At 38.7% G+C, this 15,796-nt stretch overlaps 1 protein-coding gene across 1 annotated transcript in view; it reads left to right on the top strand.

Moving 5' to 3' along the window:
• Nucleotides 1-402: 402 nt before the first annotated feature.
• The window catches only part of LOC104537930 (slit homolog 3 protein-like), a gene marked incomplete at both ends in the record, with an annotated part of 59,078 nt that continues 43,684 nt past the window's right edge, over nucleotides 403-15,796 (top strand). The window contains 4 exons of the mRNA XM_010180952.1: nucleotides 403-546; nucleotides 3,162-3,325; nucleotides 13,782-13,932; nucleotides 15,176-15,250. Coding sequence (XP_010179254.1) covers nucleotides 403-546; nucleotides 3,162-3,325; nucleotides 13,782-13,932; nucleotides 15,176-15,250 — 534 coding nt within the window. The remainder of the gene's footprint in view (nucleotides 547-3,161; nucleotides 3,326-13,781; nucleotides 13,933-15,175; nucleotides 15,251-15,796) is intronic.

The raw sequence follows: 15,796 nt of genomic DNA, 5'->3' as shown, positions 1-15,796 counted from the left end.
GAAAATTGGAAAAAAAAGTTCTCCTCACTGTGGACTTTGTGTATGAGTGTGTGCACAGAATAGCAAGGTGGGGAGTATTTGCCATTTCTATGTATACTATATGTCTTTAAATATTTGTATTGGATTTTGAACAAATGGGAGGACTGGACATACAGAAAAATAAAATCTTTGAAGCATTTTAAGACAGCTAGCACTTTTGTAGGTCTGTATTTTCCCCAGCTAAGAGAGTACTAATGTTGACTGTGTTTTTTCACCTTTTCAGTGTAATAGGCAAATGAAGATCTGTAAATGTGGGTTGGCTTTGGTGACCAAGTCAATATTTTTTGTATTTAACCCCAAAGTTCAGTCTATCTTTATTTGATTACAAGTGTAGTGAATTATGAACCTTTCCTCTGTTTTCAGGCTTCTCAATGCCAATAAAATCAACTGCCTGAGGGTAAACACGTTCCAAGGTCTGCATAATCTCAAACTGCTATCTCTTTATGATAACAAACTGCAGACCATCAGCAAGGGGCTCTTCGCACCTCTCCGATCGATCCAGACTCTGTGAGTATGCATGACAGCTTGCTCTTTTTCCCCCAAAGTTGTCGTCTATCTTTGCAAAGTCTTTCCATCTGACATTAAGACAGTTTGGAAGAGACCCCAAAGTAGTAGCCCCTCCTTTTCTGACAGGAATAAAAGGAGCAAGATGTAGAAGTATTGCCTAAATTCGGCACACTCAGCTGTTGGTACAGCCTGCCCATAGTGACATAAATGTCATAAGTGTATTAAGTTCTCAGAGTAATTCATTCATACAGTTTGTTGGGAACATAATACATAAACTTGGCTCTGTACAATATATGAACCACAGATTCTATTAAAACTATCGCCTAACAGTTTCTAGTGAGCTAGTGAGTTGACATCTCTTCTTACTGGGCCTGAGTCCTGCTGTACAGCTCCTCACTTCTGAAACCGTATTTCAGCTGATATTCCACTTAAAGTAAATGATGCATTGTATTATTTGCTCCGTTAAAAAAATCCACTAAACATTTTCTGAGAGTCTTTGAATTGGAGGCATTAGGAGAAGACGGATCAGAAAGAAAATTGGAAGCAAAAATAGAGAAATTACTCCATATCTTACAGGAGAAGGTTTCATCCTAAATCTGTGAAAAATGAGATATTAAGGTAATAAGTTAAATAGTACTCCTTCAGAGCTGGAGTTGGCAGCCTGATATAAATCAAAAACCAGGAAGAACCCCCTCACCCAATATTGTGTATATATGTTTATGTATATTTTTCTGTGCATATATAGATATAAGACTTTGTGTATCTATGTAGCACGTAAGTGTACACATTTCAAGTATTAAAATATATATGACATGTATGCCTATATACACATACTGGAATATATATGCACATTATATATGTATGTACACACACATACTGGAGTACTGGAAGTGTATACATACACATACATGTTATATATTTTAATGCTGGAAATTTATTAGCCAAATTAGCTTTATAAATGTTTTAATTCATATAAAAAGGAACTAATAGGGGTGGTTTCTAGCAGCAGGGTGCCTGCTACCTTGTCAGGTAGCCACAAGCACAGCCTTAATGTCTAACAGATATCTGGCCAGTATGTATTGCTGCAAACCATTAAGGCATTAGAATAATCATATAAAATGTCCCCAGCCCTGTCCCTGTGCTTTCTTCTGCTGCAACGTGCTATGTATGTACATAGATGTATATGTAAACAAGGGTGACAGAAAGGTTCATTTACAGAGGTATGTAAGATTTGTCAGGTTAAACAGCAGGCAACACCCTTAAGGTATTAAAATTTCTTGTTGGTTTCCATGAAGTTTTACTGGTACTCCTGGAGACCATTACTTAGAATGCACTTGTTGCTTCACACCGAGACACTTGTTCATGAAATGTTTTGATTCATTTTCACATTTAGTACTCCAAGTGATTGCCATTTTCTGCCTTTTTTTCTAGAGCCACAGAACCCAACCTATCTCCTATCTTTATATGCTTGTTTGTTCTTTGGACATTTCACACCAGGAATGGCTCTACTACTGCAGTAATCTTTAGTTTCTTCAGGCACTATCTGCTATGTATGCTTTCACTTCCCACTCCTTGACAGCTCTTGCCCTGTTGTATTTTATATTTACTGTGTTAAATGACAGTTCATAAATATAACTGCAAACCAGAAGGAGGTTTCTACAGGTGGAAAACACACACAGTAGCAGAACAGAGTTCTTGTGAGACTCTAAATTTACACCTCTGTCCACACCAAATTTAAACATCTGTCTTTTAAAAAAATATCTTTGCACTTATTGAAGAGCTGTGTCTTGCTCCCCAGGAAGCTAGAGGCAAGTTAACTGAAATCAGAATCAGACCATGAGAAAGACCTGACAGCCTCCTGATATAGTGCTCAATTTTGTCAAGCAGAATGGTTCGTTACAGCAGCAGAGAAATGCTGTTCCTCTCTAAGATACTGCAGCAAATTGCCATTAACAAAGTCTAATCTCCAACTAAAATCAGTGCTATTATACCTATTTCCAATTGTGTGAGAAATATGTTGCGCAAATTTTGGTGAAGAATAGAGTCAAGTTCTACATTGCATAACCAGTTCAGCCTCAAAAATAAAACCTGTTGGTCCAGGAAAAAAATACATATAAGGGGAATACTATTATGCATGATGAGTATATGCAAATATCAATTTCACTCTTGAGAAGAGACTCTGGATCAATTCTCCCTTTGCCCACAGATCTGAGGCACTTTACTGATTCACAGTTTGATCTCTAGGAAACTGAGCTTGCCAATAAAATTTATTTTAAACCAGGATAAAAAATTGTCTTCAGGTCAGATGCATCTGAAAAGGTGCACTTCTCTCAAAAGGCACCATAGCAAACTCTTGGGAGAGAACACTGGACTTAGTATCCATGAGGCCTGTGTCCTTTAAAGCAGGCTTTGCTGTCCTAGGGCTTAATGAGCTACGAAATGTGATAGCTTACAGAATTCTCCCATTCATGTGCAGTCCTGTGTGGCTTCCGCCAAGCCTGGGTTTTTGGAAGCTTATTCAATTACTCTGCTCTTCAGGTTTGCATTTGTGAAAAACAGTGATGGAGTACAGTGTCACAGGTCACTTCTGATTAAACATCCCATCCTTCTCGCAGACATTTAGCTCAGAATCCATTTGTGTGCGACTGCCATTTGAAGTGGCTGGCTGATTACCTGCAGGATAATCCGATAGAAACCAGCGGCGCTCGATGCAGCAATCCGCGTCGCCTTGCCAACAAACGAATCAGCCAGATCAAGAGCAAGAAGTTCCGCTGCTCAGGTAATTCATTTATCCAGGCTGTACTGCACTTTCAATTCAGAAATAAGCAGGTCCAGAGAGCCTACTAATCAAATCTGCAGGACAGTGTTTGCTATAATGGATATTATGGAGCATCTTTTAAAATTGAATTTGGAAAATTCAGTTCTCCAGAAAGCCAATTACCTTATGGATTATAAAGAACAAAAAAAAAAAAAAAAAAAGAAAAAAAAATAAGGCAGCAGTCAATAGCTGTCTTTAGTGTGGCTCTTAAAAGCAAAGAAAAGAAAAAAGAGAAAAGCTTGTGACATTTAAATTTAAAGAATTACTAGGTTATAAAATCTCAAAGGAAAATGGTGAAGTGGTGTATGAATCCATGTGGCAAATGCCACATTTTGAAGGGGTGGAAGGTGGCTGGACTGTCGTTTGTATTCTGGCAGAACTCTTACTGACCTTAATGAGAGCTGAACTCAAGTAAGTTGTCAGACCTAAAAGGCTGAGGAAAGTATGAGTGAGATTTTTATACGACTGGCAATGGGTATTTCTGACCTGGGGTGTGACTGAAGCAGACGGTCAGGGGATGACATCGATTCACATACTTTTATATATTTTTTTTAATATATCCACAAGTAACATGCACGAATTCAAGTAAAACTGCCATCGAATTTGGTAAGATTTTTTGATTTAGTAAGTTTTGAATCAAAACTTGCGTCATATTTTAGACAGAGATTTCATGTTGTGAGCAAGATGGAAAAATGCCTCCACCTGAAAATAACCTCCAAAGTAGCATAAACACCTTTTCTGAACACTATCTCTTCTTTATTTATGGTCCAGCTATGAGTAAAAGGACACTTTTTGCCTTACACAGCACAGCTAAGCCAGCTGCTTTTTCTTGTGGTTTTCCTATTGGTTATATGTATTTTAGAATACCGTGTTTTTGTATACTGTAAAGACAAGCAGGTTTCAGTGAACAAATCTATTAGTCTGTACTGAGAAGAAAAATGACTGTTATTGATGGAGTACCTTGCAGTGTTTTCTATAAAAATAACTGTGATTTTTGTCTTTTTCCTCTGAAAAAAACCAACCAACCCATGATTAATTGTGTTTCTGGTGGTAAAAGATTAATGACTCGAGATGGGGATGCAGCATGAAACTCAATGGCAACAGCCCAAAACAAGCCATTGTGTTTTGTGTATCTCTGCGAGCAATATGCTGAGCTAAACCTTCTCTTTATGGGGAAAATAAAACAAAGATAACTTCATTTGTAGTCAGGTTTTCTTGAGCATGCTTGTTAAGGTCTTCAATCACTTGTGACTCAAGCCACAAAATTTATAACCAGAACTGAATTTCTGGCACACCTTTGTCTAGGTTCTTGGGTTGTGTCCATCATAGCAACAAGATAATTATTGAGTGATAGTCATACTTAGAGAAATTGGAAATGAAAATGCATAAATGTAATTTAGAAAGGAAAGTAGACTGCAGAAACAGATCAGTATAAATATGTACCGCATTTGCCATTGTTATTTTCTTCTGCTTTTATTGATAGGCTAGAGAAATGAATGTTATATATGTGCATGCATGCCTTGAACAGTGGTGCAGGCTATTGTATAAGGCAGACACCATCTGATATCATTTATGAAAGGTTGTAGCTAAGAAGAGCAACAATGCAGAACACAGTACCTGGTGATGTGGAGAATAATATTTTGTGTGAGTTCTTATCTTGGGGGTCCTTTCCTTGATGCATTAGTGTGTTTTCTCCCTGGTCTCTAGTTCTGCAAGTAAATCAAAACCACATGGAAAAGGCATAAACCTGATTTATGAAGGAGGAGAGCAGGGATTGTACAGCTTCGGAACGAAGATTTCAGCTGGATGAAAGCTAATTCTATTCAAAAGCTCGATAGAGAAGATATCCTTGCCTGTAGAATTTCAGATGATGATGAGATACATTGAACTCAAATCACTGTCCACTCAAATGAGATAGGGGAACACCTAATGGTTTAGAAGAATCTTGGTTTGTAAATCAGTGCAAAGAACTGACATCCTTGGCACCTGTTGTGCTCAAGTTGTCTCTTTGAATCATGGCTGCTTCAGACTTGGCATTTAACAGGAATTTTCCATGTTTTCATTTTGAGGAGTATGTTTCATCCCAGGATTTAACACAGCAGCATGTCTCTGTGCAGAAATGTCCATAAGGTATGAATCTTAACCAGTCAGACTATTGAGCAGTGCTTTGTGTTATCCAGGGATGAGCCTGCACAATCCCTCTGGGATGGCAATGCTTATTAACTTGTCAGTGTCCTTGCTGGCCATTAGATTCTCCCTATTTTTTACATCTTTTGCTCCATGTATGAGAAAACAATTTTTATTTTAAATTCTCTTTGCAATGTGCATCTCTTTTATCAAAGGATTCTTGTTTCAGGATCATGATAATTTCCTGTGGTTTGTTTAATACCTTTAATACAAAGCAAAGGTCATAAAGATGGTTTTGTTGGGGAAAACACAGTGAATACAAGGAAGAATGTGAGGGATTTTATCCTGATCTGGTCTTTGACCTTTGAGAAGTGATGAGGATGCACGGAAAGTATGAGCTCTGTGGAAGCAGAGGTACTCCAGTGTCAGGACTACACTAATGTGTAGTTAAACTTAGGTACTTTGACATCAGGGAAAGGACCAGTTCTGAAGTCCTAAAATTCTGAGCTTGTTCTGAAGCAATCTGTGTGCTTTCCACATTTGTTTGGGTTCTACAAAGTGTCATAAAGAGGACTGTGAGGAAAGACCTGGCATGAGAAGAAACTGTTCAGTGAACTAAGAGAAGAAAGGGAAGTGCTTTTTGTATGAGGATAGGGGAAAGGAATGGTTAGCAGGAGTGGAGAGGAAAAGCTGAGAGATGTTTGAAGTTTCGTCAGTCTAAATCAGTAGAGTAACATCAAGAAGGTACTGTCAAGAGGACACATTTGTAGGTGCAGATGGGCTAAATAGAACTGTATTTGTTTGATTAAATGAAACCATGAAGACAAAACTGTGCACCATAGTAAGAAAAAAAAAATCTAGAAAACTTCATTCTGCATGTTGTTGCCTTCAGCTTTTATTGCAGCTCCCACCATCCTTTTAGATAGCATTTAGCAGGAAGAGCTTTTCTTCTTTTTAATTCATCATCAAGGCACTTTTCCCAGATGCTGTTCCCTCGCTGAACCAAATTACTCAAAATTTTACTGATAATGATGGAGCAACATTTGCAAAGGTTATGAGTGGCCGTAGGAAGGGGATTCTGTGCAACAGGTAGATAATGTACGTACTTCTTTTTAATGAAATGAAAGGAAGAGCAGGGAAAGGGCCATGTTTTTGCCTGGAGCTGTGAGACAGCCAAAGCTTTTGAATATACTGTTGAATATGTTTAAGCTTCAGATTGTTATAGATATTATTTCCCATGTGTTCCTGTCTTCCATTTAATGTGATACACCAAAATAATAATAAACCTCCCCCTTGCTCAACTCTCCCCACAGCTATAGAATGTTGCACAAAAAAAGATTTCTCTTGAAAGAGAAAATGGAGGAACAGGCCGTGACTAATTCTCTCTCCCTTCTGTTTAGAAAAGAAATGAAATACTGTCAGATTCAGTGGCAACAGTAAAATCCTGACGATCATTTTCTTTTTGGCTGTGCCTGCCCACTATGACCACCTAAGGATCCAATGGCACTTGCCAGCCTTAGGTCACTGGAGGCTCTCATAGGAATAGGTGTCTGGAGGGGGAAAGAACAACAAAAGTCTCCTGCCCGGTAGCATTTGATTAAGTTCACTACACAGCAGTTCTGTTTTCTAAAGGAGCACTGGGCTTTAGGACGAAGGGAAATGACTCCATGAGCAGATTGTGTTGTCTGTGTGGTAGCTGGTAGGATCCTTGATTGCTGTGTGATGCTGAGTATGAAATAGCTTTTTCAGAGCGCTGCCCTTGTATTCAGCTGTTTATCTTTTTTCCCCTGTGATGTGCTTGCGTTGTTCAGTATACTGTGTGCTTCAGAAGCGATGAAAGTTCCACCTGCCGTACCTACACAAACCATTTCTGATAATGATCAAAGCATATGTATGTCTATGACCATCACATCACAACAGCTTCTAATTCTAATTTTTAGCTTCTAATTCTTAGAAATAAGAAATAAGAATCTTAGAAATAAGGTTACTATTAGAAATACCATGAAGTAAACCTGTCTTCCCGCTTCCTCTGGCATTGGGGCATACATTGTATCTGACTGACTTTAATTAGTTACTTTGGTTCCAGGTAGTGCTATATAAATCAAAAGTAATGAGACAAGGACAATGAACCACCTGCCAGCAAAATTTCTTATGCTGGTCCAAACACCCTTTTGGACACTGCTGCTTGTTAACCCAACTCAAATCAAAGTCAGCCTCTGTGGCACATATGGATCCAGAGCGTGGATTTAGCTAGTGTCGTTTTTTAGAGCTAGTGTCATCTCTCTTGTGTTATCCCCCGCTATTAGATAGTAATGCAGTTGGTATTTGTACAGTGATCATTTTCGAAGGCATTTGATTAAACCTTTTCTTACTAGGGTAAGATCCAGGGTTCATCATACTTTGAATGAATCATGAAAGAAAAATAATGCCTCCTTGTGCCATGTTGCACAGATCACAAAAGAAAATGAGTAATCTATTTTTTGTATCAGTTAGGACTCTGGCTGGTGTGGCAGCTCATGAGGATTGAAGGTTCATTGTGCTAGGTTCCCCTGAAAAGCTGCTTTAGTTTCTTTCTTAGATTGTGAAGATAGGCAGTAAATCGTCTTACTTTCGGTGCTGTACACAAACCCACTGTATGAAGTGACTGAGTTAACACTTTACTTATTTTCTGGAATTCCCAAGTAATTGTGTGTTGACTTTCTGCACAATAATGCTGGTTCATAGCAAAATGGTGAAGCAGAGCCCCTTGCTGTATTATCTGCCATCTCTGTCCAGGTGCTCACATTGTTCTCCGTGTAGGCAATGAATAATCAGTGCGATGCTGAGTTTGTTTTTTGGGCAATGCAAACCCTGTACTAAGGAAAGTGATGTTTTTTTTAAAAGCATAAGCACAGACCTTCACTGAAATCTAGCAAAATGTTCTGAGCAGTTGCAGAGGACAGCCATGTCCCCTCTTGTTCATGAAGCCTGCAAGAACATTTGAGATGTGACTTTCAAAAGCACTCTCCTGTGGCATAGCTCTGCAGACATTAACATCAATAGGAGTTTTATTTCAGTGGGAGCAGTCAAGCCAAAGCTGAATGTCCTACTTTATCGGTCAAAGTTGCGGGAATAAGTTACTAGAAGTAAAACTTTTATATAATCCAGGATGTTGGAAAGAGAGAATGCTTCTGTCAGCAAATGATGTACAAAACCCAACAAATATTATGCCAAGACTCAGAATAACAAACTACTCCTGTTTGCCTTGATATGTCCGTAGTAGCACATGTGGACTACCTTGCAGTAAAGTGCAGTTGGGAGAAACAAAAAAAAAGGCAAAGAAGTGGTAATTACAGGTTGCCAGTGTAAGTGCCACCAGCATGAAAGGCCACTGGGAGCTGAAATCAGGCTCAAAGAGAGTCTGGGGGGCATTTCATGACAGAGCTTGGCCATCAGCTCAGAACCTGCTATTATAAATATGACCCACGGTATTTCTAAGATTGCATTTAAATAAATGGAGCAAACCACAATCGCATTTATACTGAAAGGAGACACCAGGAGAGAGAGCAAGTAGCTACTAAAGAGTGGCATAGCTTGGACATTCAATATGTGGTGGAAGTTGCACATCCTTCCTGGAAGGAGCCATTTGCAGTCCTTCTTTAGTATTTCCTATCATATTAGTTCTGTCTCTGAGTTGGCCTGGGCTGTGTTCCTGTACACTAACCCCAATTGTGCTCCAGGGTGTTCCTGCAGTTGTACTGTAAAGGATGACCTCTTGTCTCCAGCACCTTTTTGCATGGGTGGAGTGGAGAGCAGCTCTCCGTGAACCTTCAGCTTGTGCTTCTCCATGCTGCTTCCTCTCAACATTCTTCTCTCTTTGGCGCTGCCTAACTCTGACTCTGGCTGTCCATGGGGTTTTCCTTTGTGCTTGATCTAACCATGTGGTAGAACAATACAAATTGAACATGGTTCTGTCAAGCACCATGGAAGGCTGCATACTCCCTGCCGCATGGCATGCTGGGACACTTCGACTGTTTTCAGAAGCATCAAAAGGTGAGAGATTCCCCTTTTCTCACAGGAAAAAATGAAAAAGGTGAAGTGTTGCTTAACCAGACTCCCAGGCACTGCGGGGGATGTTTGCAACAGACTTTCCGGAGGGCTTGCATGCAGAATAACTGTTTCTAAGTAATTAATCTGTTTAATTGCTGTTAGAGTGAAGAAGTTAGGCATCCTCTTGGTTAATATGATTTGAGGGTGATTCCAGTAGTACCTGCAAGGATGAAAAACCATTTCTGTCTTCTTACCTTGTAAAACTGTAAGCTGCATCTCTCTGTTTGAGCTGTCCAGTGAGTCCTTCTACTTGAGATACACTCTGGATGCCATTGCTGTCAAAAGATGCCTGCTACTTAATATGACTCTGGACCCGATCTAAGCAATCTTAACACACTGGCATTTCATTCTGAAGAAGTATACTGCAAAAGAACTTCAGGAGAGCCTGCAAAGCATTATCTTTTATTTCTTGAAATGACATGGGTATAATGGCCTGTACGAAATTCGTTTTATCCAATAGTTACATAGCACAGAGCTGAGTCAGCATAGCCAAATGAGCTACTTGAGCCTTGAGAACTTAGATAAGATCCTTAACATACTTCTGCTGAACTTATCCCCTGTGTAAAGTAGAGATAATTGCACCAATTAGTGAAGGACTTTGAGAGCCTCATACAAAAGTTGTCTTATATGGAGATGCTGCCTCATCTTGCAAATTTGTTACGTATCTGTTGTGGAGCCATCAGAAGAAGGACATCTGAGATTCTTAGATTTTATCTGTAATTACCGGTAAGAATTTATGCTAGCGATGTGATACTATGACAAGCAATGTACCTCCTTTTTTTCCTGAAAACCTATGAGAATTGTGATCTAGTGATTACGTGAAGAAGTGAGTGTTGGGATTCCTGTGGGTCTTTTCCAAGTTTTTGACCAGGTGATCTCTGTGATCCTGTTTTTGGTGCCAAACTTGAGACTGCTGGATCCATCTTTTCTAGAATGAATATATCAGTTCAGCATTCAAGCCCCTGTTGAGACAGTTTGATTTTTTTCCAGTACAGATCATCCAGCACTCCTTTTAAGTCCTTTGAGTAAGGCTAAGTTTTAAGAACTGAAATCAGGTTTTCTAAACAGTACTTAAAAAAGGAGAATAGGATGAAAAGGTATTTGTGTCTGTTGCTTAATTTCTTCATGTGGTTATTAGAAGGACATCTACAATTTTTGAGCACTTGGAAGTGTGTTGTTTCTTTATCTCAATACTGCTGTTTTGTGGAATGACATATGTGTTTATTTTAGGATACTGAGGAACTGCAATGCCCTGATACCCAATAGTGGCATCATATAGGTTGTAAAATAAGAATGGTATCAGAGTAACTAGCAATTCAGATAAACACAGTTGCCATCAGTTAAACACAGGCCTTGTCTTTGCTCTGGCTACTCATTTTACAGCAAATTTAATTCTTTTTAATTCTGGAACTCGCAGGTCATGTGTTACATTCAGCCAAGTTTCACAAAGTTCTCAGCTACAATGCATGCTTGCTTTCAGGTGTAATAAAATGACCGAATGGCTGGTCTGGAATAGTAAAATGAAGCCAAGTGTTCCTTCTGTGTCTGTCCTGCATATCTTTTCCACAGTTTTCTGCGAGTGATTTGATAGTGTGCAACAGTCCTACATGCACGTGATGGTTAATTGTACGTCCTGAATCCTGTCGTGTTCACTCAGAGCCCTGCAGCAGGACGCTGATAAAGCCCTGTGTGTAGAAATGGATATAAGCACTTAAACTGCTCTGCAAGCAGATGGCTGAATTTCACATTAGTATCCCAGATGGGAATATCTTAATAGAGAGCCACCTGTCTAAGTGATCTCATGGCTTAGGTCAAGTAGTAAGTTTTATCTCGTCTTTGGCAGGTGATTCCTGCTTTTTCACAGTCTAACAGATGAGTACTTGCTGAGCATGTACATGCTATGGGTTACTTTTGACTTGGTGTTTACCTGCGTAATTCTTATTTAAACTAATTTAGAAGAAAAAGAAAAAGAAAAAAAGAGAGAAAGAAACAGAAGTACAAAGGTGATGTTTGCTTCCTTCCTCTCTTGCTGAGCTGAGAGGACCTTCCCCTGTTGCAAGCATGGAGGCAATGGGCTGATACACAGGCAAGATAAACTCCTAGCTGATGCAGTGTAGAAAGGTGTATGCCAGCAAAAGAGTGAGGCTGCCAAGCCAAAATTTGGTAAATATTCTTTATTTACTTTACCAGAAAGCTTGAGAGAAAACCAAAAACTTATTTTCACCCTCTGATGTTGCATACTCCTTTTGTTCCTTCATAAAGCATTCTGCTTACTTTCCCATCCTTCTTTTTTCCTATAAGATGATTTTTGTATCCATCAGCAGACTAAAAAATTATACTTAATAAATTTTTACCCTCTGTAACTTCATGACATTTGTGATCATTCTTTGAAAGAAAGCTTTTACAATAAAAATTAGAAGTGCTTCTTCAAGGGTTAATTTGGGGATTTCCAACACACTTTCTGATCCCTGAAAAATGCTAATGGGTTTTTCAAGTTGTGCTGTAATTGTAGTAGTATTAATAAACTCTGGTCCTGATAACTGTTCATCTTGGGCATTATTTCCAAGGAATCATAAACAACCAAATGTACTGTCTCATAGACCTAAGAAAGAATACCTATATGTTCTTGAAATCAACCCGTAATATGTTCATCACTTGACATTTTAGCCTGACCCCTAAGCCTGGAATTTTTAGAACTGAAAATCACTTGGGTTTTTTGAAAGAATTAAGAGTTTAAATGATGGTGGTGTGGGGAAGGGCTTAGACTGTGTTTTTTGTAATAGTTTAAAATGCCCACTGGTCCACTGCTAAAAAACATAGCAAAGTCTCACTTTGGATGTGTAATTTACAATAAGCATGGTAACCTACAAAGTATTTAGCACCATGGAAGCAGTACTGTACCAAGCTGTATGTGATGTTTCTCATAACCTGGTTTGAAGCTACAAAAAAACTGAAGTGTGTCTGTGGAATCAAAATGTTAGATTGCCTGCAGAACTGCTTGCTTTCATTGCATCACCCTGTGGAGGTAATGTGTATTACAAATTAAAATAATAGTGGGTTTAGAGTACTTCTTTTTTCTTACAGAAAATAGTATGTGGTCATAAAATGAGCAGTGGTGTATTTATCAGTCTGGGAAGGAAAAGCAGGTGATGAATGTCACCAAGACTAAAACAAATTTCAGCTCAGGTTTATGTTTTTCTTGATGTTTTCTGTTTCTTAAAAACTGAACTTGCTCAGATCATTCCTGAAAAAGCCTTACAATTGACTTTCAAAACTCTGGAGAAGTTAAAAAATGCTCCTTGGTAGTTATGATCAGTGGGCGTTACCCAAGGATCCTGAGACAGTTCTGGTGATGCCATTATGAAATATGAAGTGAGTGGGCAGGTGTGGTCTTGGCAACACTTTGCTTATGCACACATTTGTTAATACTCCTGGTTCCTTGAAGCATGGAGATCAAGTTTCCAACTTGCTGATATTATAAGAGCAAAACCAAACCTGAAAAAGACAGATTAGTTCACTGAGCCTAATTGGAAAAGCATTTAATTAGAATGGGTCAAAAACCTAGTCGAAGAGTTCTGGCAGTCATGGTATAATGGTACATTAGGGAGTGCTTCTCACTAAGTAGGGTCTACCCATTCCTTAATTAAAATGAAAATTATGTAAACTGCTATTACTTTCTTTCACTGTTTGTTTAACTTGGTTAATAAAGATATCTAATTCTTAGAAAACTGACAACTTTCTCATAAAAAATTGCTCTCAAAAGTAACTCAAATAGCTGAGGTCTGAAAATAGGGCGCTTTTTAATAGCGTCTTTAAAAGTTCTTTGTCATTTGAATGCACCAAGATAGCTCCAGCTTTTGTGAGATCTCTTTTCCTTGTTGCTGGACTAAGTTCCAAATGGGAAAAAGTGACTTTGCTGGGGCTCATTTGAAGCAGACTCCAACAGCTAATTAGACATGCTTCAAAAAATACCTTAACAGGTAGGCTTGTTAAACAGGGAATTACTCTATCAAGGGAAGAGTGGAAAAACAGAGGTTAGTCTTGGGAGTAGTTTGAAAAATTGCTGAACAAAAATCTTCAGCAAGTATTAAGATGGTGTGCAGGAGCTGATAGGAGGTAGCGTTGAGAAGAGATTCCATAAAATCTCTAATTGTTGCAGTTATCAGAAACTGTTTCCTTTTGTATTCTCCTTCTATTGCAGTGTCAGAGGATTACAGAAGTAAATTCACTGGGAAGTGTTTCATGGACCTTGCCTGTCCTGAGAAGTGTCGCTGCGAGGGAACAATTGTAGACTGCTCTAACCAAAAATTCACCCGGTTACCCAGTCACCTTCCTGAATATACCACTGATCTGTAAGTGCTGGCTTTCCAAGGTGTGCTCAGCAGGGCATGTTAGTTTTCCTCATTTGTAGAGCCTGTAAAAGTGACTCAGACAATTCAAGGCACATTCTACTTTAATCTCTGTGTGTAAAAGGGGAAGTTAACTGTATTTCAAAGGAGCATCACAACTCTTTTATTTCCTTAGTGTTCATGCCAGGCGTGGGGGTGAAAAAAGAGCCATGGCCCTGAGCTGTGTCTTCTTGAAGTGTTGAGCTGTTACATGTCCCAGGCTGTATGGTTCCTTTCCATTTACCTCTCAGTCCTTTGTCTTTGCATCTGGTCATTTTTATGGGGGTGGGGGGGGGGGAGGAAAAAAGAGAAGATAAATTGATTACCCCTTTTAAGCTAAATCTATGATCAGGAACTTACTCCATCTCAGCAGTTCCTGTTGCTTGGGTGAAATGGCTCTCACTGTAACTATTTTATTGTTAAGCTATAAATGATTTTATGAAATGTATTTGCTTGTAGAGGTTCTTTGGAATTATAAACATAGTAGAGTATGAGAGAATATTTTTATTACTTAGTAACTTAAGAATCTGATTCTTTTGTTATATTAGTAGCCCCTTCAAACACAGTTTTCTTTTTGTGTTAGTATTCTATTTATTGTACTTAAAGTATTCTGTTTAAACCTCCATGAAAATTGTTGATCTGAAGTTAAGATAGAAAAAAATGAGAAAGAGACATATCCAGCAACAGAGCAAAGTCTCTACGTAGGAAAATGGAGCTACATGTAAGCAGAGAAAGTATTTTGCATTCCAAGCCTGTCAAGACAGTGGCCTTCACGTTAATTTTGAAGTCCAGTAGAGTTTGATGGGAAAGAACTCGGAGTCAGATCCCTTCTGTTTATATGGACCACATCTCCAAATGCATGTCTTCTCAGACATTCTGCTACAGGGAGGTTTAGTCACATGAACAAGGCTTTGTAATGGCTAAGGTTCATAATCCCTTATCCTGTGCATTGGAAGAAGGTGGCATTCCTACACTGTCCTTTGGCGTTACACTCCTGAAGGCATCCTAAGCTTTTACTATGGATGCTGTTCCATGTTCCCTTTCCTTCGAATTTAAACTCTCTTCACCCTGGGAGTCTGAGAGCAATGACAGATAGTGTCTTCCTTAACAAAGGTCATAGTTTTCTGTGTGGCAGCTCTGTATGTCACTGAGATATATCTATAGAGATCTCTGAAGTATTAAATGACTTTTTGTTTGTTCCTGTCAGGCGTTTGAATGACAATGATATTTCTGTTCTGGAAGCTGTCGGACTTTTCAAGAAATTGCCCAACCTCAGAAAAATGTAAGTTTGAGTCACTTTCTTGTTAGTATACATGCTGTGATGGATTATAAGGAAGTGATGATTTTTTTTTTATATTTTACATGACTACAGTAGCAGAAATCACTTTTTTGATGTGAATTGAAGAAAACTGAATGAGTTGCCTGTTAGATGGACAGACCTAGTTTGATGACAGTCACAGATGAAGATCCCTAGGCTGACATTTCAGTATTCTGTAACTATATATCTTAAAGTCTTTGACTCATGGATACTGAACAGAATTTATCCCAGAATTTATTCAGATTTATGCTTACTGTTAGAGATGGCTACAAAGGTTACCATTATGGTTTTGTCTTTTGAGTGTATTGCGTGACTCCACAGTAGTGTTTATTGTTTCAGATGGTCAAAGGAGAATAACATTAAAAGACATAGGTGACGGCAGCTTCTTTTAATCATTATTGTTTTAGAGAGGATAATCAATTAACTCATTTCAAGATCAGTCATTCAGATATATCTGCAGATGACACCAAGCAGTGTGCAGATGACACTGACCTGTATGGTGCAGCCGAT

This window comes from Mesitornis unicolor, unplaced genomic scaffold (genome assembly GCF_000695765.1).
Source record: "Mesitornis unicolor isolate BGI_N332 unplaced genomic scaffold, ASM69576v1 scaffold16023, whole genome shotgun sequence".
In the NCBI taxonomy this organism is placed as follows: domain Eukaryota; kingdom Metazoa; phylum Chordata; class Aves; order Mesitornithiformes; family Mesitornithidae; genus Mesitornis; species Mesitornis unicolor.
This window is presented reverse-complemented; position numbering and strand designations above follow the sequence as displayed.